Source organism: Tenrec ecaudatus, chromosome 6, assembly GCF_050624435.1.
Source record: "Tenrec ecaudatus isolate mTenEca1 chromosome 6, mTenEca1.hap1, whole genome shotgun sequence".
Classification (NCBI taxonomy): Eukaryota; Metazoa; Chordata; class Mammalia; order Afrosoricida; family Tenrecidae; genus Tenrec; species Tenrec ecaudatus.
The window spans coordinates 164,188,343-164,212,385 of record NC_134535.1 but is presented as its reverse complement, the minus strand read 5'-3'; the positions used below and the strand labels follow the sequence as shown (position 1 = coordinate 164,212,385).

Genomic DNA, 24,043 nt, shown 5'->3' with positions numbered 1-24,043 from the left:
AATTGAAGGGCAAAGAGATAAATGGCTTGGTGAGCCTCGCCTTTTGAATTCTCAGGTCCCTTGCTTTCTGATGGTCGGACCAGGGTTCAAGTTCCTTAGCCAGTTCTCTGCTTCAGCTGGCAAGGATCACTTCCTGAAAGACATCCCCAAGGAGAAGCCACATGGACTTAACCTGATACAGCCCTGGGTGCTGGAGCACCCATGTGGAGACCCCTGCTAGTGATGAGAGGCTTACACATTCACTAATTTGACTTTCCTCTTGCAGTCAGCATCATTGTTTGTGTTTTGTGAGATGGAGGAGGACTTTGTGGATTGGTGTCAGACATATGGGTTAATGTTGGGCTTGTGGGCTTGGGATGTTTTCTTGATGTGCACTTAACCTTTATATAAAACTCTCTCTTCTACATGAGTCTCTGTAGATTTGTTTCTCTAATGTTCCCAGACTAACACAGCAGCATTTGTCAAAGCACTTTGATTGATTTATTCAAGTCTAAGTCAAATATTTACTGACTGTCTCATTCGACGCCTGCGGAGATGCTGCTGCTGGAAATATCAAGATGAAGACAAGTTACCACCTGTCCTCAAGAAGATCGTCACCCGGTCGGATAGATTGCCCCCTAATCAGTGGTGGAATACAGATAGAAGTTTTGAGGAAACAAAGGAAGTGGTTTTGAGACCTCATGAGAGTTTGCCAATTTCTGAGAGAGTTAGGGAAGGACTTTTGTTGAGTCCTGAAGGCAACCCAGAATGGGTCCTCTCAGCCAATAAACAAAGGTAAGAAGTAGCAAACAGGCAAGGGACATTGGCAGCAGTTTCATTTTGCTGGAATATAATAAGAAAGAGTGGGATGTACATGAGACAGGAGATATGGAAAAGGGGTATATTATGGAGATTCTTTCATCCATCTTAAATGATTTTTTTTAAGCAGTAAGCTGAAACTCAAGCATTTTGCATAGGTGAGTTGGGATGGTTAGTTTTGTGGATCAACTCGACAAGCCTAAAGTGCCCAGTGGAATGTTTAATAATTGCAATTAGTTGCCTGCCTCTAAATAAAGGACACTTTAAGGTCAGGCAACTAATTGTAAATATTAATGTGGAATGTAAATATAATGTGTGTGGGCCTGACTGCATCAGTTGAAAGCCTTACGAACAAAATATGAAGTTATTTGAGAGAGATGAATTCTTCCTCAATTCTGTTGGAGTTGATGGTCTCCTGACTGCTGGCATTTTTAGCCTGGTGGCTGGCCTGCTGAGTTTGGACTTGTCAGCTCCACAATCACATGATCAAATACTTTAAAATAGACTTCTCTCTTTCACTTGGTCTCATTGGTTCTCTAGAAACCCTCACTAATATTGGGGTGATATGATCTGATTTGTCTTCTAGGTAGTTCATTTCAACAAAGTTTTATTTAGCATCTTCTGGGCAGTGCTCCAGTTCCTAAAATGATCTACACGAATAAGAGAATTTTACTGTGAACGGACTGAAAATCTAGTGGAAAGGCTAGCCAATACAAGAGTTAGGTTTAGAACTTTGTCCAGTGCTATGACAATGATCTGGAAGTTTGAGCAAAGAGCAAGCAGATACAGTTGGCAAACCCAAACGAGCTCCAAAAATAGATGGGAAAGTGTCCACGCCCACCGCCCTGAGTGCAGGTAGCTCAAAGATGAAGTCTTTGCCACTCAAATCCGTGGTCATTTTCTACTCCTTCCAACAAAATGCTTTTTACACTGGCATCAACTCCCTGGATGTCTAAGGTGGAGGCCTTACGCGTCACTAAGTTCAAACTCTCCTTAAGAACCCGATTAGGGGTCCCATCATACTGCAAGCAGTTTGTGTGTGGTTAGAAGCAGCGCTGTGGATAGGTCATTCTTGTGCGGTGCTTCTGAGTCTCCTCTTTTGTGTATGCTTGGCCAGTTCCCTTAACAATTGTCTGAGGTGGTGAGGTGGAATGGAAACGACCTAGTTCAAGAAATCATGGTTGAAAGAAAGAAATCATGGTGACCTGCTATTATCACATAAGTTGATCCAAACCAGTTCCCATGAAATTGACTATAATTAGTAGTGTCTTGTGGACAGAATTGTGCTTCATAAGGGTTTCAATGGCTTATTTTCCAAAAGTAGAATACCAGGTATTTCTTCTGAGGCACTTCTTTGTGGATTTGAATCTCCAACATCTCCGTTAGCAGCCAAGCGCATTAACTGTTTGAGCTACCCAAAGTTTCTAAACTAGGTTGATGAAGGGCTTAATTACAAGAAAAGTAATATATGTAAAGCACATAACAAGTATTTAACTTATTGAAGTTTAAAAATAATAGTTGTTGCAATTATTATGAAACTGTACCTTCTAGATATGCCCCGACTTCTTTAAAAAGCATCCTATTTCCATGTTCACATGTTTCTCTCAGAAGTGAACTCAGAACCTGAGATATCATCTAACCCATACAGCAAGAGCTAGAATTATTATCATTCTTGATCAAAATTCTTGATCATTCTTGACCCCTCCTCTATTTTAAGGAGCTCTGGTGGCAAGGTCAGTAGCAGCTGCTGTGCTGGACATGTGGGTCTCTGCTACAGTAAAGATGTACAGTCTCGGAAACCATCCATCTATGTAAAGCACATTGTATAATATCTGGCAGATAGTAGGTTCTGTAAAGTGCTTGACATTACATCATTACTATAAACCTTAGGAGCTGAATTAAATATCCAAAATTGGTTGCAGCTCTAACTCTTTGGGATGCTGTGGAATGAGTCATGGGGCCCTGCATAACCTGAATTTTACAGGAAAAACAGTGAGACCATGAGAAACATTGAATTCGGGAATCCCAGATTGCTTCCAAATCCCTGAGTCAAGCCAAGGATGTGAATGGGAATCAGAGGGAGCCCATCATGGGATCTTGGTGACATAGCATCTAGCACCATAGCAACATACAAACCACCAAACAGGTGTGTGCATTTGAGAGAATATGTACGTGCTTTTCCCCATTCATTTTCCAAGCAAAGATACCTCTTTGGTACCCCTTGGAGGGGGGCACTCGCCAACCTGTGGTGAGGGCGGGGCGTACCAGTGATGATGATTTAATATTTTTTGAATCATTAATATGCCGCAGGCACTGTGCTGAGGACTGCATGAGCAATAGCCTAGTTTGTGGGTTCCGTTTTAGCCCCATTTTACAGAAATGGATGTTCCGAGAAGTTCCAAGGCCATTAAGTGGCATGCCTGAAATCTGAAGCAAGATTCCCATTTCAAGCCCGAGGCCCAACCTGGTTTCTGGACTCAGCGAGTGATTAGCAGCTTTACAAAGGAGCCCCTCCCTTCCATCTCAGAAGAGTAAAAGCCAAGCGTCCTCTCAGCCCTTCCAAATCATGGCGACTCCATGTACGTCTGAATGGACCCGTGCTCCACAGAGGTTTGCATAGCTGCTTTTAGGAGGGGGTCACCGGGTGATGTGTTCCTTCTCTCTTTTTCCTTCGGGGCCTTTGGTAACCCTCACAGGGGCAGAGCACATTAACCCTTTGTGCCACCAGGGACTCCTGGCAGGGGAAGCTACACCATAAGGTGTGCATGTCAGAGAGAGAGAGATATGCACTCCACTCTGAAGGCTGCCTAGTGGAAGGAATGGTGGAAGCTTGTAGTGGTAGTAACCCAGGGGCCCTTTAAATAAGGCTGGCTCAGTAGAACCATTTTCCCAGGCTCTGTGCTCAGCATCACAGGCGGTGCCAATCGCCCTTCTTCTGAAAACCGAAGCTTCCGCCAGTGGATGATGGATGTTCAAATCAGATTTCTGTGTGATTTGCTCTTGGATTTTTCTCCCGGATTATTTCTAGTTCGGTGACTAAAAATCAGCCCCATCACCAAGTAGAAATACAGTGGGTTCCTAAATTTAGACCTGGTAAACAGAAATACTGTAACATGATTGAGAAATCTGGTTTGAAGGAAAATGCCATTTACCAGAAGACTGCGTGAGTAACCCGTAACTTAAACAACTTAGAAGAGATGCTGATGTTCAGCCGTCCCATATTAGGGCCTGGCCATAGGAGAGTGAAAACAGTTGTAGTATTCTTAGGCCACTCCACTTTGAGGTTAAAAAATGCTCATTCTTCTGAGATGACTTGTAGCTGGAAGTCCATTTGGGCATGTTGCTGTGCTGCTTGGACCCGGATGTGAATTATAAAACAGCCAGGGTTGGAAGGGGATAGATGGGGCAAAGGAGGGTAGGCCTGGAAAGGTGCCCTCTGGAGCCAGTCCATTGCATTAGCCTTGCGGTGATCCCCATAGGTGACATCTGGATAATTGAGTCTCTCTCTACTCAGAGTCAGGACATGCTGGACAAAAATCTGGAAAAGGCTCTCTTCTAAATCTTCTAACTGCATGGTGACATCACTAATAATAATAATAATAATAATAATAATAATAATAATAAACCCAAACAGTTGTCAGTTCTACTAATGAGGTAGAAATGTGCTCCATACGGTTTTCAATGGTCAATGTTTTGCAACTAGATCACCAAGCCTTTCTTCTAAGACATGTGTGAATGGACTAGAACTGCCAAACCTCTGATTAGCAGCCAAGCACTCCAAGGGATGAATCACTCAGAGATGCCAACCTCAGCATAGGATCAAGTTAAACTCACTCTAATTTGAAGACTAGACTATGGGGTAGCTCATACCAAGCAACAGTAATAAGAATTCAGCCAGCTCTCTAATACTACCAATCTGAACTGGGAGCAAAGACATCCATCAAATATTCACTGATTAACTTGGCTTCAATGAAGGCTAGGGGTTTAGGTGCATAGTAGTTATGCATTGGGTGGCTAATTGTAAGGTTAGTAGTGTGAATCCATCAGCCGCTCCTCAAGAGAGAGATGAGGCTTTCTACTTCTACTCCCATAATGAGTTATAATCTCGGACATGTACAAGGGCATTCTATAGGCTCCTATAAGACCTGTCCGGTAGGGTGGCTATAAGTCAGAATCAACTGGATAGCAGTGAATTGTTCAGGTAAATGAAGGCTTAATGTCTAAATCTGAACCTGGCCATAGAAACCCAAACACAGATGGTGACAGGCTCTTCTTGCACATGAGGTCCATGCTGTGCTTGTCCTTCACGAAAGCGTGCTTGTTTGGCTGGAATGAATAAGAGCAGAGCACTAAGATATGACACTTCTCAGATCTGACTATCCTTCCAGGTGCCTATGAATAAAAATACTGTCCGCTGGCCCTTCATCCATCCACCCCAGAAATGAATCATTTGCTCCAAATCAAGATATCAGAAAGAAGGAGTTTCAACTTCGGGAATCAGGTACATAAAATTTCAACATGTATAAGGCTTGCAGAAAAATGAAACAATGTGCTGAGAAGCATGTGCCTGGTCTGACAGTGTTCAGGGGTGCTCAGCAGTGACCTCAGTAGCCGCCACCAGGGTAGTACCCGGTGCTCGTTAGAAATCACATCTCAGGCTCTACCCCAGAGCCACCGAATCAAAACTCTGTCTAGGAAAAGAGCAGCAACCTGTACTGAAACACTTGCTCCAGCTGATTCTGACAAGCACCAACCTTTGAGAGTGATGGCATGATCCTGAGACAGCTCTTTCAATCAAACCCAGAAGAAAACTGAAGAAGCAGCTTGGAAAGTTACAAAGATGAGACTGAGTTAGATTGTACTAGGTGGGGCAGGGCAGAGTACCTGTCTATGGTGGGTCCGAGACAAAAGAAATGCATTTCACCTTAGCAGAGTGAGTCATTCTGCCAGCAAAATGGGCTTTTTTCCCTAAAGAGAAATCATTTCAAATTTTAAGAAACGTAAGGCATCTATATTCTAAGTAAATGACCCAAACTGGGTTATTTTCTAGTTTTTCAAGTGTTGCTGGTAGATCACCAATGTTGTATGTTCATTTCATGAACTTCCTGAAATACTGTTGAGGATTCTGCGTTTCCTCAAAATAATATTCAATCGATTGTGTTTGTCAGTAAGATTAGGTTCTGCTAAATCTGCAAGACTTTAGGCTTTGATCTATGGCCTGACTGACGTCAGTTCTGCTACTTTTCAAAATGTTGAACTTCATCTTTGGTTTCCAGCCCCTTTGCCCAGAACAGATTATATTTGGTAACTACACACAAGAATGGAGCATTAATAGTGCTGTCGGGTAAGCGTGGGATTGCTAGCCAGAAGGTTGATGAGTCAAACCTACCAGCCCCTCTGCCGGAGAAAGGTTGAGGTCGTCTGATTCTATAAAAATGTACCGTCTCAGAACCCCGAGCTAGGCTTGCTATGAGTCAGAATCAATGCGATAGTGGACGATGCAAAATGCTAGCATGTGTGTTCTTCAGGTTCCCCCCAAATTGCTTACTCACATAGGACCCAGCAGGTAATGGTTCCAGGTGACCACTGCTATATTGATTTGGGGAGCAATTATTCAGAAACTGGTATTCTGCCATGGAAGATAATAAAATCACACCCAAACTAGAGTTTATTACATTTTGGGGTGTGTGTGTATAAATTAATTTCCTTATAGCCTAGAATATCTAGAAGTAGAATATATCTATCTTTGCACCAAAACATTGGCCACAAATTTTATCCCTTTAGGAATCTGTTCATTTCAAATCCTACAGTCTTTATTAAGGAAGCAAAGTATTTTTAAAAGCTTACTACAATGAGCGCAGTAGTTGCTAGTTCTTAAAAACAGTAGGATTTTCCATCACAATATTGGAAACTAAGGCCAAAATTCCAGACAAGGACCACCTGATCTTTAAGAAAATATAAAAACAAAGTTGTGTTATAAAATTAATAAGTGAATGAACTAAAATACACACACCATCTCAGGCTTAAGAAAACATGTAACGTACAACAAACGAAACAAAGTGAGATCATGTTATTTTTATTTTAGGCTCTTTAAAAAGCCTTTATATTCTCATGTTTTGTTCATATAGAGCCAAGAGGAGGAGGGAGAGCCAGCCGAGCATCAATCCGAGGTTCTGCAGCAGAAACATCAACCAGGGTCGCCGTGTTTGAACATGAGTCATTTCAGGGAGCTAAAAAAAGAATGAGAAACCAGAATAAGATCCAGATATAATTCACTGCTGGGAAAAAAGTTTGGTGGGAAAACATGAGATACGCTGCTATTCGGAACTCCGTATCCTTTCAGATTCCTAAAGCAGTTACAATGTGCTTCATACCTACTCATAGTATAATTTTAAAACTTAAGATAAATAAACCCATTCATTGTGCATTTCCAATGAGAAACTCACTCACCACCACTGAGTCAGTTCCGACTAAGAGCAACCCCCCCCCCCTCCCCAGGACAGAATAGAACTCCCCCTGTGGGTTTCTGAGCCTGCAACTCTTTATGGGAGTAGAAAGCCTCATTTTTCCCCCAAAGAATGGCTCATGGTTCAGAATCCCTCACCTTGCCATTAGCAGTCTCGTGGATAACTTAAGACTACCTGGTGTTACTAGAAGCCGTTAACAGACATCGTTATCAACTGAGAGCCAAGCCACAGTTTTGTTCTGGCAAAGGCTGAAATGTGAGATTTTGATAAGGACTCGGATGACACTCTATTCTGGTAGGTTTATGGCTCTTCCAAATATACAGAGCATTACAAAACATTTATTTTGTTTCGCTTTGTTTTTCTCTTCAAAGAAAAGGCCAAGGTCTTCCTGACCTTTCTAACAGCCAAAACTCGATCTCATGCGGATATTATGCATTCATGGGAAGATAAGTGAGGTGACTGTGAAATGCCACATGGCCATGTAGAGGGAAATGTGCTCCCAAGACCCTGGACAAGGCGCCCCAGCCTGCCTCTCCTCACAGAGTTTCAGATCCATCACCTCGGGAATGCCAGGGGGAGAGGTTCCCATGCAGGACAGCCATTGCTACTGGCCTACAGTCTCTGTGTCAACACACACAGGGCAACTAATGGGTTATCTGATTCGAATACATTACTCCTGGGTTTCATAACCTCATCATTCCTGACATTTGGGTGTTGAGTGTGGGGTCTCTTATAGAAAGGTTCCCCCCCCCCTTCCACTTCAAACAAAGACACTTTCCAATCGATAGAAGTTGTACATCAGAAGCAAGTTCTGGGACAGCCCCCTTAGCTCCCTGACGTGTCCAGCAAGGTTAAGGCTTACTAACTTTCTCGAGTACCATTGACGGCCAGATGACTTGCTCAAGAATGACAGATCAACATTGGGCTGATGGAGGTCATGAACCAGACACAGGAGTGACACTAGGCAGAAATGAGCAGGTGACACTCATCGCAAGCAGGCAGCTGGCCCCACTCACACTTGCTGGCCACAGACTCAGCTTCAGGCCACTGTCTACGAAGGACGTTTCCACAGAGTGGGCACCACCTCCTCCGTGGCTGAGACCCGTCAATGTCCACCAGAGCCCTGTTGACCCATGGGGGAGCAACAGCTTCCCTCTAGTCAGGCCTCCCTCACAGCCTTAAGAAATGGGGCCTGGATGCTCTCTTCCAAAACACAGCTAGCTGTAGGGTTTGTATTATCACCCTGGTTTTTCCTCGCTAGACAAGAAGAGCACTCCCATGTTCACCCTATCACCTTCTCCCAGGCACACTTCCCAGAACTGTCCCGAAACATTGCCACCGGGGAGGAGCGAGGAGATCATCTCTAATCCAGAACCACTGGCTCCATGCTTCTCAACCTTCCCAATACTGTGACCCTTTCATGCAGTTCCTCATGTGGTGGTGGCCTCCCTCAACCAGAAAATCATTTTCGCTGCTACTTCATCGCTGTCATTTTGCTACTGGTATGAATTGGGCAACGCCTGTGAAAGGGTCGCTCGATCTCCAAAGGGGCAGCTACCCACAGGTTGAGAACCGGCGCACTGGATTGTCCAAAATCCATCTGCAGGGTCCAAACATGGAGTCTCCAGTGAATCCTCCCTGATCGCAGGCGAGGATGTGACAGCCCCAATACCAGACAGAGAGCAGCACAAAGTCAATTTCAGCAGACCCGTGTTAAAGGATCTCTTACCATTTGATCTCCCCTTTGACCCATTTCAAGGCGATTTCTTTTATTAAGAAATGTTTTATTATTATTAGAGGCTCATACAACTCTTATCACAGTCCATACATATACATACATCAATTGTATAAAGCACATCCTTACATTCTTTGCCCTAATCATTTTCAAAGCATTTGCTCTCCACTTAAGCCCTTGACATCAGGTCCTCTTTTTCCCCCCTCCCTCCCCACTCCACCCCCATGAGCCCTTGATAATTTATAAATTATTATTTTGTCATACCTTGCCCTGTCTGACGTCTCCCTTCACCCCCTTTTCTGTTGTATGTCCCCCAGGGAGGAGGTCACATGTAGATCCTTGTAATCGGTTCCCTCTTTCCAAGTCACTCACCCTCTACTCTCCCAGTATCGCCACTCACACCCCTGGTCCTGAAGATATCATCCACCCTGGATTCCCTGTGCCTCCAGCTCCTATCTGCACCAGTGTATATCCTCTGCTCTATCCAGACTTGCAAGGTAGAATTCGGATCATGATATTGGGGGGTTGCCTTTAGGAACTAGAAGAAAACTATATTCTTTATCGGTGCTACATCGCACCCCGACTGACTCATCTCCTCCCCTAGACCCCTCTGCAAGGGGATCTCCAGTGGCCGACAAATGGGCTTTGGGTCTCCACTCTGCACTACCCCCCCCTTATTCACTATGATGTGATTTTTTGTTCTGATGATGCGTGATACCTGATCCCTTCGGCACCTCGTGATGGCACAGGCTGGTGTGCTTCTTCCATGTGGGCTTTGCTGCTTCTAAGCTAGATCGCTGAGCTAGATGAGACTCTCTGCTGTCACAGAGAATTGCAAATCCTTGCAAACCCTGTTGTCTAGAGTAGATAGGAGTTGGAATGGACTAGGTTTTCCCCAGAGACCCGGAGTGGAAGTTTAAGGCAAAGATGGGAATCAGAAGAGGAAATCTCTAAAATGTACTTTCATTCAAATATTGGTGATTTGAAAAATTATCTCAAGTGACATCTACTTTTCCAGAACTATTTTCACCACTACATTTATATCCTATATAAAATGTTTTTCCTCTGCCAGGAAATCAAAAGGGGATGGGGGGATTACGCAAATAACCCATATTTTAAAAGTCTTTGCAAAGAAAGAATTGTTTAGACATCATTTACAACTTATGCAAGATGAACAACAGCCAGGTAGCACTTTGAACAAGAGAGGTAAGACAAGTTGTTAATCCAGCCACAATTTGTAAATGAGCATTACTTACTGTGATAGTTAAGGTGTATTGTGCCAACCTGGCTGATGAACACATGTGGGTTGACGGGCGGAGCGTTAAATGGCTCAGTGAGCCTCGCCTGTCTTGGTTCTTGATCTCTGATGGTTGGACCAGTTGTGGCTGCCTTAGGTAGTTCTCTGCCTCAGCTGGCAAGGCTCACTTCCTGCTAGACATCACCTGAAGAGAAGCCACGTGGGCTTTCCTCCTGCATTCAGCATCATTGAGTGTGTTTTCTGAGTTTGAGGAGGACTTTGTAGATTGATGTCAGACCTATAGGCAAATGTAGGACTTATGGGCTTGGACTGGGCTGTGTCGGGATGCTTAATGTACAATTACCCTTTACATAAAATTCTCTCTTATAAAATATAAGTGTTTATGAATTTTGTTTCTCTAGTCTACCCAGTCTAACATATTTACCTTGTCTGAAAATCAAGAAAAGGGATCTATGCAATGTTTTATTCCAATATTTAGAAGTAAGGTTAATCCAAGTTTGAGTACCTTGAAGTGACCAGGGATTACATAATTATATCTCCCCAATACAGTCTGAGATACAGCCGATAGAAGCAGAAAGAAACCAGCTGAATTTGTTGTCTGGCCTTGGACGAAATGATTGAAAACTACTTACAAACCAGTGAAAATCAGAACTACAAGACACCCTGATGATACATGTATGCTGTTACCTTCCTGAATATAACCCTCAACTGACAGTTCTATGAGGGCTAATCGTATTCCCTTCCCCAAACCCAAGCTCTGATATTACCTAGAATGCTCCTATGCTTGCTGTGGGGGTAGATTAGTGTTATGATGGCAGTGGACATACAGGTGACACAAACAGTTTGCACTCCACTGCTAACCTCAGGTTTATAATTCAAATCCGCCCTGTGGTCCTGAGGAAGAAAGGTCTGTTGATTTGCTTCCATGAAAGCCTTGTGCCCCTATAAAGCAGTTCTAGTCTGTAACACATGGACTCACTATGAGTAGGCATTGGTTTGACATCAACAACAATAGACATACGTAGACCTACACCCAAAGGCCAGTTCTCTAACTATAATGGATTCCATGGTGCTTCAGTGGGTTAAGCACTGGGCTGCTAACTACACAGTCACCAGTTCAAACCTACCCGCCACTCTGTAGGAGAAAGATGAGGCTTCCTGATCCCAAATAGTCTCAGAAACCCTATGGAGCAATTCTACTCTGCCCTGTAGGGCTCGTAGGAGTCACAATTGACTCAAAAAGAGTGGGTTTAGGATCTGGGGCTAGTTATACCTAACACATTTCTATCTAATTAGATTAAACAAAATTTAAAATTTCCAACTAAAAAATTATTCAATTAAGCATAAAATGTCATTACATGTGAGTATACGATGAAACTACGTCATGCACTATCTCGTTATGCTACCTTTGTTACAGACGACAGTGATGACATCACTACTTGTATGTTAAGACCAAAAATACACACTTCTAAAAATCTGTAGAAATAGATGAACAAAACATGGATGGTGATAATCAAGTCTTCAAAACAATGGATATCACCCTAATACAAAAACTTCTATCTCAGTTTAGGTGGCCTATCTGAACTTTCCATGTCTATATATAAACTGGTTTGGTAAGAACACCCAGCTCAGCTAAATTTTGAGGCAATACTTGGCTCTTTGTAGCATGATTACAGATGAATGTAAGAGCCACGATATCTCTTGGATACATAGCAAAATACCAGGGTCCCACAGAAAGTCTTTCCAAAGGATACAAATATAACAGAAACTACCAAAGCTCCAACCGCATCGGAGCACAACGTTCAATCTTCTCTGAAAATTCTCCTGTTTTTCACCTCTTCAGCGTCATGAGTTTTGGAAACAAAATGAAAATCCATATGAATTCATTTTCAAGGACATTTATTTCAGAGAGGTATTTGTTTTGATGTTTAAACCATTTCAAATAGAAGTTTAAGTGCACATTTTCCCCTTGAATTTCAAGAAAGAAAAGTCTCCTTTTTCCTATTGTCTCAAATCCAAATCCATTGTCCATGTGTCAATTCCAACCCACAGTGACCTTGTAGGACAAGTTCAACTACCTATAGAATTTCCAAGGTTGTAAATCTTACAGGAAGTCAACTGGCATATTTTTTCAGTGCAGTGGCTGGGGGATTCAAACCCTCAACCACTGGGTTAGCAGCCTAGCACTTAATCATGGCACTGTCAGTTGCTTCACCCCCACCCCCCGAAAGCAGAAAGCCTCATATTTCTCCCATGGAATGGCTCGTGGTTTTGAATTGCTGACCTTGAAGTTAGCAGGCCAATGTGTAACCCATGATTGACCAGGGCTCTTCATTCTAATATAGAAATTCAATATTCTTTATTGAAGGCAGGTCGTAATGTTCCTTATGAAAGTCAAGTTCTATTACAATGCTTTTTTTTCTTCTCAAGAATGTTTAGTGTTTTACTATCATCAATTATTAGAAGAGATTTGCCTCTTCATTCATAAAGTTCAATTGACAACTGATCTTATGCCCAGCATCTTTATGAAGATATTTCAAACCTCTTATGCACATTGAGGCAGGACTTGATCCATTTGGCTTTGATAAGCAGAACCAGTCTTGTTCCTCTTAATATCAGGCTAAATCAAAATATATTGCTACTGAGGTTCTAGTTAATACATGTACTGGTTTATTCAAAACAAAACATGTTTACAAAAATCTCTGTAATGATTGGATAGCTACTGTGGTCGTTACCTAATCTGGTGCCAACTTGAGGCTATTAAGAGTAAAGGGGTGGAGTTTACCCTGTCAGTCTGTTTGCAGCTTGATGACCTCATTTGGAGGCTGATAAATAGCTTACTAGCAGACTGACAGACTCTGCTTTGTCTTCCTGTTGACAAGACACATGGAACTATGCTGATGGAGCCAGAGCTCTGGAGCTGGAGGAGCCACATGGAGACCGGAGACCCACACCAGCGCTGAGATGAGATGTTTGCACTGCTGCTGGATCCACAAGACTTCCCACCCACTGGGCTGTGATCTTCCTGCATCCAGCATCATTGCATGTGTTGTATGAGTCAAAAGAGGAATTTATAGACTGGTATTGAACATATGGGCTCATATTGGACTTATGGACTTGCTCTGGACTGGACTGGGATGTTTTCTCAATGTACAATTGCTCTTTTATATAAGGCTCTTTCTTATACACATATGTCTCTGATCAATCTGGACTCACATAGCTGCACATAGGTTCTTTCAATAATACACTTATTTCAGTCTTTTAAGAGTGTCTTCAAGAAAAAGTCCAATAAAAACAATGACTTCCAAGGGACCTTCTGGGCCAGTTAAATTCTGGGCAGAGAGGTCAACTGCAGGGTATGGTGATGTTTTGTTTGTTTTTCTGGGTTTTTGTTTTGTTTTGAATTCTGTGTTAGTCTGCGTAGACTAGAGAAACAAATTCATAGAGAAAACATCCCATCCCAGTCCATATCAAGTCTGATATTAGCCCATATGTCCAATAACAATCTATAAATTCCTCTTCAGACTCACACAACACATGCAATGATGCTGAGTGCAGGATGATCACAGTCCAGTGGGTGGAAAGTCTTGTGGATAAAGTAACAGTAGAAGCATCCCAATGCTGGTAGGGGTCTCCATGTGGTTCCTTCAGCTCCATGACTCTAGCGTAGCCCCATGGGACTTGTCATCAAGCATGTCTCACAAGGAGTCAATCTGTCTCCTGCCTCCAGTGAGCTAGTTATCTCCTTGGTGGCTCCAACTGAGTTCATCAAGCTGCAACCTGATTGACAGGCTAACCTCCAGCCCTTCATTTTTAATCCTCTCCAATTGACAACAGATTATGTAACTACCACAATTCCAAAAGGATAATTTTGAAAACTTTTCACAAAGGATACAGGATAAGCATAGAGGCTTTGAGGGAAGAAATTTTTTAACATTGAAAATTGTATTGGTGAGAAAAGTGGAGGACAGTTATAACAAGGATTTTCCCCCATCATGACAATGTATTTCAGGGTGGCAAAGTCTACCTCATGAGAATTTAATTGGGAAAACTTCCACCATCCACTCTAGAATCCTGATCTGCCCTCGACTTCTTTTTGTTCCCCAAAGAGAATATTCCAAAAAGAATATCAAAAGGGAGCACAATTTGTGTCCCTCTAGGCCAGAGGTTCTCAATCTGTGGGTTGTGACCCCTTTGGGGGGGTCGAATGTCGCTTTCACAGGGGTCATCTAAGACCACAGGAAAATACTGCTCCTCTATCCGTCTCTAGGCAGGACCGCCCACATGCAGATACGCCCATATACGAGTGCCCAGCATGAAGACCATTACCCATGGTACACCATGCTTCAAGACAAAATTTCATTATTTGTCATTAGAAATAAATATTTCACAATACACAATTACATATTGTTTTGTGATGAATCACTATGCTTTAATTATGTTCAACTTGTAACAATGAAAATACATCCTGCATATCAGGTATTTACATTACATTTCCTAACAGCAGCAAAATTACAGTTATGAAGTAAGCTCCAAAAATAATTTTATGGTTGGGGTGTCACCACCACATGAGCAACTGTATTAAAGGGTCATAGCATTAGGAAGGTTGAGAATCAGTGCTCTAGACTGTCAAAATTGCGGGTGTAAATTGAATGGCACAGAATTCTCAGAAGAGAGTTAGGGAAATGGATACGCCCCCATTCAGAAAAGAATAGTCCTGGATGAAGCTATGTTGGAAAATGATAGTTTCACATTTTGATAATTTTGGTTAATAAAAATTTCTCTGATTGTATAGAAATACTTCCCTTATTCTCATTGAACAAGGAAGAAAACTAAGGGATGTAGTTGGGAAGATTTATAGGTCAAGTTTAATCTACCAGAGGGCACACATCCCATGGTCACATTTGCAGATGTCCTGTGTCCTTGCCAGAGGGTACAGATCTAAGAAAAAAGTGGAAATTTGTTGATGCCATGCACATTTTGATTTTCCAATTTATAAGCATCTGTTTGCAGGTGCAAACTTTGTATTTAAAAATTAGATGAAATAACCTAATCCTCTGGATAAATTAAAGGAACACCCTTATCTTTGTAGGAGCTGCAAGGCTGCCTGGAGAAAAGTCATTGTGATATGTCTCTCTATGATATTGCCATCTGTCTCATGATATTATCTCTCTCCCACACATACATTCGTATTGCTTAAAAATTAAAAACAAAACAAACAAAAAGAAAGAAAAACGTTTGATAGTTTGAGTGGCTGGAGTGCTTAGTGTTGAAGCTCAAACCAGACCATGCTAATGGGGAGTCTGCTTTCAAACACAGGACAGAAAGATCTCAGTCCATGTATTCTCACCCATCGTATGCCAATGATATACCAAGATGATTTTTTTCAACTGTTGATTATTGCTTTGAAGAGCCACCAAAATATCTCTTTATTATTACACTTGGAGAAAAAGACATTAGTTAATGGTTAAAACGTCTCCCTATCCATCTATTTAGAAGAGCCTTTAACAGCCATTTAATTAATTTTCATCTGTTCTTTTTTTTTTTCAGAAACACTTAGTAATTATTCACTAATAAATTACCTAAAGGATTATTTAAAAGAACTATGTAGGGATCTTAGTGTTAAATAGATAAGTTACTATGGGTCTTCATGGCATCTGCTATAGCACTTCAAGAAAAAAGGTTCTTGACACAAACCGTTACATGCATGCCCTCGTTCATCACAGCATGAGTCACATTAGCCACCCCCCCCCCCAAAAAAGGGTATAAAGTAAATGCCCACGAATTAATGGATAAACAAATGATTTTCTGTACACATGCTGGAGTACTATGTATATTAAATAATAATAAGGAATCTGTGAAATACCTTATAACATGGGTGAACCTGGAAGAGATTATGCTGAGTGAAGTCACTTCCAAAAAGGCAGATATCACGAGACCACGGCTATGAGAAGTCAAGAAAAGGTTTATACCCAGGAAGAAATATACTTTGAAGGTTGCAGGGGTGGGAGGGGAAGATAGAGAAAAACATTAAGCTAGAGAGTAGATACATATTAACTTGGGAGAAGGAAAAATCAAATAGAGTTAACACAGAAAGTAAAGGCAACAACTATAAATACTATTCCATACAAGTCTGCAGTAGCAGTTATAACAATAATATATCAGTAGACACACAGATAATTACTTTACTTACGCTTAACTGATGGGGAAAGGCCAAAGGGGCGATAGCCACTAATACATATTAGGTTAACAGTGGATGTTTTTTTTTTTAAACCAATGTGGGTTCTGCAACTGTATCCATGAATATAGTCGAGCATACAAAAGGAAAAGTTATAAAAATTTCTTTAGTTTTAACTAAACACCTTTAAGGAATGACTCATTGGACCTGGTGGCTTAGGACCTTGGGAGATGGGAAGGATCAAGTTCAATTGGCATCGCATACCACAAAGACAATGTTCTAGGGTTTCTCTTGGGAATAACCACTGGGTTCCCCCAAGGGAATGCACAGACCGTAGAAAAGCCCATCAGAGGAGACTGAAAGGGCACTGTCTAGTTAGGGATAATGCTCAGAAAGTAGGAAGGAGTCAGAAAGAAGGCTGGATGAAAATGGGAAACAAAGGAAGAAAGTGCTCACAGTGTGGTTCTCTGGTGCAGATTGCCATTAATATAATGAAATGAATCCTGTATGAATTGTTGAATGGATAATCAATTTGCTCTGTCACACAAATCATTACCCAAAATACCCCCTAAAGCAAAACCCCAAGCACCTAAGGTTTATTTACTGTTTACAAAAATCTGTATAATCATTTATCCACATACTGTCTCCAAAAATTTTTACTGTAAAAGTCACACATGATAACACACTATTTAGAAAACTTGGTAAATTTGGAAGATTGGCATTTGTGAAACCTGAAAACAAAACCAAAGATGGAATGGCCTTTGTTTACTGTTCCTCCCACGCATCCACTGGCTTGGCAGTTTACTGGTTGTTTGGATGCTCCACCAGAAAAGACATCACTCTTGGTCTCTTGGCAACTGAGATAGTTAAAGTTTGTGTCGATTTGACTGGAACCAAATTCTCTCTAATTTGGCAGTAAAGAGCTAGTAATTCTGCAGGATGAGGTCTAATATAATGAGATCTCCTAGTTTGACAAACTACTGTGGTGGTGTGTGCCTTGCTATAATGCTGGACACCATGTCGCTGGTGTTTGCAATGCCAATAGGTCCACCCAAAGTGAACAAGTTTCAGTAGCACTTCCAGACTCACAACAGACTATGAAGACCAAATAGGCTGCCCACTTCTGAGGAATTGGCCACGGAAATCCTTATAAATAGCAGCAGAACATCATGAAAAATAGGCAACATCATGTAAATAGAAGTACCAATCGGTGACATAATGATCAATGAAGAAAAGATTAAAGTTGTCCAAGATTTCATCTTTCTCGGATCCACAATCAAGGCTCACGGAAGAAGCACGTAAGAGATCAAAAGGTATATTCCATTGGGTAAATCTGCTGCACAAGACTTCTTGAAAGTATTGAAAAACAAGAATATTATTTTAAGGGCTGAGGTGTGTCTGAGCCATGCCATGTTATTTTCACTTGTTGAAAATGTATGTGAAAGTTGGCCATTGAATAAAGAAGACCAAAGAAGAACGGATGCTGTTGAATTGTGGTGGTGCTGGCCAAAAATATTGAAAGTGCCACGGATTGCCAAAAAAAACCCAAAAAAACCCAAACCAAATCTGTGTTGGAAAAAGTACAGCCAGAATGATTGACAGGAACAGCGATGACAAGATTTCTTCTAACATGATTTGGACAGGTTATCAGGAGAGACCAATCCCTGGTAAAGGACATCGTGCTGAAGAAAGTAGAGGGGGCAGTGAACAGGGAGAATACCTTCGACAATATGGATCGAACCGTGGCTACTGTGAGGACTCAACTATCAGAACGATGAAGACAATGGCGTTGGACTGGGCGGTGTTTTGTTTTGCTGTACAGAGTCACTGTGAGTCAGACCAACTTGATTACACGTAACAAAACACCACAGCAGTCACTGTTGAAAACGAAGGCAAGTCCTTTACGGAGCTGAGCCATTCATTTCTTTACAAGTTAGGTTGTCCTTGGGTGCTGGTGAGTGGCTGACGACTCAAATGGACCGTGTAGCGAAGAGGAGAACTGCCCCACCTGGCCTTGTAGGCTGGTATCCTTGAGGGGGCAGACCAGCAAGCCTTTTCTCCCACAGAGGGGCTGGTGGGTTTGAACCATCAGTGTTTTAGTCAGCAGCCAAGCACTTAATCACTGCACTACCAGGGTGCATAGGCGTTCAACTCAGACCCAACTCCACTGTCACTGAATTGATTCCAAGCCATAGTGACCCTCTACAGCAGTTCTCAACCTGTGGGTCACGACCCCTTTGGGGGTCGAATGACCCTTTCACAGGGGTTGCCGAACTCATAACAGTAGCAAAATGACAGTGATGACGTAGCTTCATATTTCTTACTCAGGGTGGCTTGTGATATTGAACCACTGACCTTGAAGTTGGCAGTCCAATGCTTACCTGAGAGTGCCATGAAGCTACTGTGATAGCTATGCTTGTTATTGCTAACTAGGCTGGGTCAAGATTCTCAGTAGGTTGGCATTTAAGATCAGAAGTCTCCCATGATGAGGTCGCCTTGAGTGTGCCCTGCTTCCATTATAAGTAGATGTTGTGGGAAAACTTGCCTGCTTTATGCTGAGCCTGGTCCTGAATCTTGTTCATTGACTTAAACTAACAGAGATGGATGTAGAAAACATCTGAGGACCCATAACAAAAGAAGACATTGGTCAAGGACAAGCAAAGCGCTATTCAAGAAGAAGAAGAAAGTAGGAAGCCTATCACTTCCTAACATCAAAATCTACTACAGAGCCTTAGTAGCCAAAACAGCCTGGTACAGGTCCAAGGAGAGATAGACTAATGGAGTGGAACAAAGAACCCAAAAGTAAATCCATCCACATATAGACAAATGATTTCTGACACAGGACGCCCATGAAGAGAGTCTTTTCCACAAATGGTACTAGCCAACGTGGATTTCCATTTGCAGAATAGTGATGCAGGGCCCATACCTCACTCCATGTGCAAAAATGAACACAAGATGGATTAAACACCTAAATGTCAACTGCAAACTACAACTGTAAAGATCATCAATGAACAAATACGAACAAACATGGAGGCCCTAATACATGACTTCAACATCCTGTCATACAGAAGCAAAAACCCACACGGAAGGGCAGCAAGCAAGAGGAAGATTCTCCACCAGGTGGATTGATACAGTGGCTGGAACATAACAATTATGAGGATGATGTTGGACCAAGTAGTGTTTTGTTCTATTGTACAAAAGGTCACTATGAGTCAGAACTGACTAGATGGCATCAAGCATATCAGCTGTGAGCAGCCAATTAACCGGAAGTACGTTTCCTTGGGTGCGGCCTGCTTCCAATGTAAACAGTGACTGGAAATGCTTGAGTCTTCCATAGTGTTTATTTTATTAAAGGCTCTTATCACAATCCATACATATTTCCATTCTGTCAAACACATTTGTACATCTTTTTCAAAATATCTTCTTTCTACCTGAGCCCCTGGCATCAAGTTCCTCATTTTGCCCCCTCTCTCCCCTTCCCTCCCTCCTGCCCACCTTGGTATTTTATAAATTCTTCTTTTTTTTTTTCCTTTCTTACACCGACTGCTGTCTCATTTCACCCACTTTTCTGCCGCCATCCATATTGTCTCTTAATTCTGGGCGTCATCAGAATCCTGCCATCTTACCTGTTGTAATAGATTTTGTGTCAACTCGCTGGTGCAGGATTCTCAGGAGGCTGGCAGTTGAAGCATGATGTGATCTGACTGGGGAATGGGATCTTTATGAACAGACAAGCAGCGTGGGAACATTCGGGTGGAGCACAACCCCTAACTCAGGCCATAGCTTCTATAGGAGTGTGGTCTACTTGATATATACGCCGCTGCTGTGGAGGGATGCTATGCTTTTTCTTCATTATATTCTGCATCTGGCTCAATGAGCTCTGGTTCTTCGAATGTATGCTAACTGTCCACCATATTGTCTGTTGACCCTGGAAGCCATTAAAGCCTGCCATCTGACCTGTTGATCTTGGATTTGTTCATGTCTGCATCACCAACCATGATCTTCTTTCATCTTCCTGCTTCCTGGTTCATCAACTCAGGCAGCTACATGAGCCAAGAAAACCCTCCAGCTGAACATCTGACTCACACATTTGAACTGCACTGAACTTATTCACTTCTCTAACCTCATTAAAACAGGTGTGTATGTTTACACCCACACGTTTTTCTTCTCTAGAAAACCCAGCCTAGCACACCTGCCAATTTTGAATTCATTCGCTTCTGCAGCCATAATCCTGATGTGCCAACATTGGATTGATTCACCTCTCCAACCACAAGCCTATCATCCTCGTGGTTTTGTATTCATTAGTCCCTGCAACTATGTGAGTCAGGAGAAGCTTCCACCCTAACATTTAATCCACAGGAGTGAAATTTGCCTGCTTCTATAAATGTGCTACCTTTTGTCTTGATATTAACTTCTATAGATACAGACACGAGGAGTTCTGGTGGTGCTGTCGGGTAAGCCCTGGACTTCTACCTGAACGTTGGTTCAGACCCACCGATCACTCCTTGCGAGACTGATCACTCCTTGCGAGAAAGAAGAGGCTCTTTGTTCCCATGAAGACGTACAGCTTGAGAACCCCTACATAGGGTAGCTATCAGTTGGAATCAATTTGATGGCCATTGGCTTTGCTTCTCTAGAGAACCAGCCCAAGACAGCAGTCCCCCACCCACCAGATAAGTGGTTATGAGGTTCCTCACTCCGAATAATCATCTGATGCTCCAGGTTTTTTCTAGATAAATGAGAATGTGGAGTTATTCAGGTGCTGTATCTTCCTAGCAGTGATCAGCTTTTACATTCCATCAACTTAAGCCACACTGATTTTGTGAACAACGTATGAGGGCCTTCGTGAGAAAGCCAGCCTGCATTTGGCATTCTCTGCCACAGACTTCATGAAAATATGAGCAAAGATTCTCTTGTGAATGTGACATCACACATGGATGGTGTCAAGCAGAGCTTTCTCTGTGCTTTTTCCGTCTGCCATAGAGCCCAGATGAATAATTTACAAAGACTCATTCTTTTTAATTTTGAGAGATGTCATGGGTTAGCTTGCATTCTTCCCCCCAAAATGTATGCCAACTTGATTGGGCTATGGTTGACAGTGGTTTTCCAGTTACATAACAATGTAATCTGGAAATTATGTAATGATGTAATCCACCACCACCACCACCACCACCACCACCAACAACAACAACAACAACAACAAACCATTTGTAATCTGCTGATTGACCAATTCGTTGTAAGAGGATTAGGTGGGATGCAGTGCCCTTCCTTGGGTCACAACCCTGATCTGTCACTGCAGGAATTGTCCTGGGGTGTGCCCTATAACACCTCTTCTCTTGTGTTGTTACGTGCTGTTGAATCTGTTCCGACTCCTAGCAACCTGATGGACAACAGAACATACACCGACCAACCTTGCACCAACCTCACAATTGTCCTTATGGTTGAGCCCATCATTGCAGCCACTGTGTCAGCCACGTGGCCGAGGGCCTTCCTGGTTTTCATGGCCCCTCTATTTTACCAAGTATGATGTTTCATACTCCAGGTATTGATCTCTCCTAATAACATGTCCAAAGTACATAAGACAAAGTCTCATCATCCTTGCCTTTAAGGAGCATTCTGGCTCTTCTTCTAAGACACATTTCTTTGCTGTTTGGCCGATCTGGTATTTTCCATATTCTTCACCAGAAGCAGAGTTCAAATGTCTCACTTCCTCTTTGTAAAGGAGAGAGGAGCTTGCAGAGAAGGAGGGATCCAGTATCACCAAGAAAGAAGGGCTGAGGTCTGAGCATGTCGTTTCGACCCAGACACCCTGCACTGAGGGCTCTCTAACTTGAAGGCACAGGTAAGTTGCACAAGGAAGTGGCCCTAGGCCCATGGTCTTCATTCTTGTCATCTTACCTTTTCGACCCCAGGCTGTACCCATAGCCTTGTTAGCCTTGTTCTTTATGATCAGTTGACTGAGCAAGAGAAAACGCTGTGCTTGGTTTCTACATCATTCTGCACAGGATGCAGGTGGCATTCGCATGCGGACCATTGCAGCCTGGGACCTCCCTGAAGGAAAGTGGTGAAGGGAAAGCCTTCCAGTGGGCAAAGCACTGAGCAGTGCAACCAATTCACTTTATTTGAAAGAAGACAAGAACAAGCCCCCCCCCAAACACACACACACACACACACACACACACACGCACACACACTCAGTGCTGATACATAGAAAAATCCTTTGCCTGGCACTGGCACCTTGAGTTCATGTTTTGATTCTTCTAAATTGTGAAAGAAAAAGCTTGTATGTCAGTCATCTCCGTGTGGTGTTTCTGTTGTAGCAAAAGTAAATAGCGAAGACAAGAGCCTATAGAGCAGCGGTTCTCAACTGGTGGGTCGTGACCCCTTTTAAGGTGGCAATCAACCCGTTCACAGGGGTCGCCCCATTCATAACAGTAGCAAAACGACAGTGATGAAGTAGCGACCAAAATAATTTTATGGCTGGGGGGTCACCGCAACATGAACAACTGTATTAAAGGGTGGCGGCATTAGGAAGATTGAGAACCACTTCTATAGAGATTTCTTTGATGTGCTTATTCTTATTTTTTTAATTTGCATGATGTTCATTTACATTAACCACAGCTCCTCCCCTGAGTTTCCCCAGCTCCCTCAACAACAACACAGCACCATTTAGCTTGAGAAATCTGATTCATAGTGACCATGAATAAAAAATGTATGCATTAAAGACACATTTACAGGTCACCAGCATGCCATCACTGATCCCACAAACTCCTTTTGCTTGCTTTGGTCTTTAAACTCACTACAAATAGAAGGCAGCAGGGATTCAGCTTCTGTAAGGAACCCTGGTGACTCAGTGATTAAAGTGCTGACTGAACTCTGTTGAACTCACACCCACCTGTCACTTAGCAGGAGTAAATTGAAGCTATCTACTCCTGCAAAGATTTAACATCTTGGAAACCCAGTGGGGCAGTTAAACTCTTCCATACAGGGTCTGTATGGGTCAGAATTGACTCGGTGACAGTAGGTCTTTTGGCTTGAATGTCACTGGATATGTCTCCAGTGGGTTGTTTACTTAATAGCACTGTATTGGTTCTTTACAAACCCCACTGAGCAGCTCTGCTATATAGTATATTGGGAAACATGAGTAAAAATCAACCAGGTGGCAAAGGTAATTTTTAATGGCATTCAAAATACAACTGGGGAAGAGCTTTCCCATCAAAGTTCAATCAATGTTAATGAGGCGAGTAACATAAAGCTTTTGTGACCTTCATATGCTGACATGGAATGATTCAAAATGAAAAGAAACAACCACAAACATCCACTAATAATGAGAATGAGAAATATACAAAATATGATGAAGGATAAGTTGGAGTAGTCAAAAAAGGAAGTGGAGCACATAAAATGTATCCTAGTCATTAGTGAGCTCAAACGGACTGATATTAGTTATCTCGAACCAATCATACATGCTAAGAATGGCCAGTTGAAGAGGAATGGCTTCATATTCATCATTAAAAGACTATTTCATGCTGTCAGTGGTAGGATAATATTTATAAGCCAACATAGAAGATCATTAATAGAACCATCGTTCGGTTATCACAGCAGTAAAA

At 42.3% G+C, this 24,043-nt stretch overlaps 1 protein-coding gene across 2 annotated transcripts in view; it reads right to left on the bottom strand.

Annotated features, from left to right (window-relative positions):
- Positions 1–6,899: 6,899 nt before the first annotated feature.
- SLC39A12 (solute carrier family 39 member 12) overlaps positions 6,900–24,043 on the bottom strand; it is an 82,196-nt gene continuing 65,052 nt past the window's right edge. For both annotated transcript variants that reach the window (XM_075553187.1, XM_075553188.1), the window contains one exon: positions 6,900–7,028. In XM_075553187.1, coding sequence (XP_075409302.1) covers positions 6,900–7,028 — 129 coding nt within the window. The remainder of the gene's footprint in view (positions 7,029–24,043) is intronic.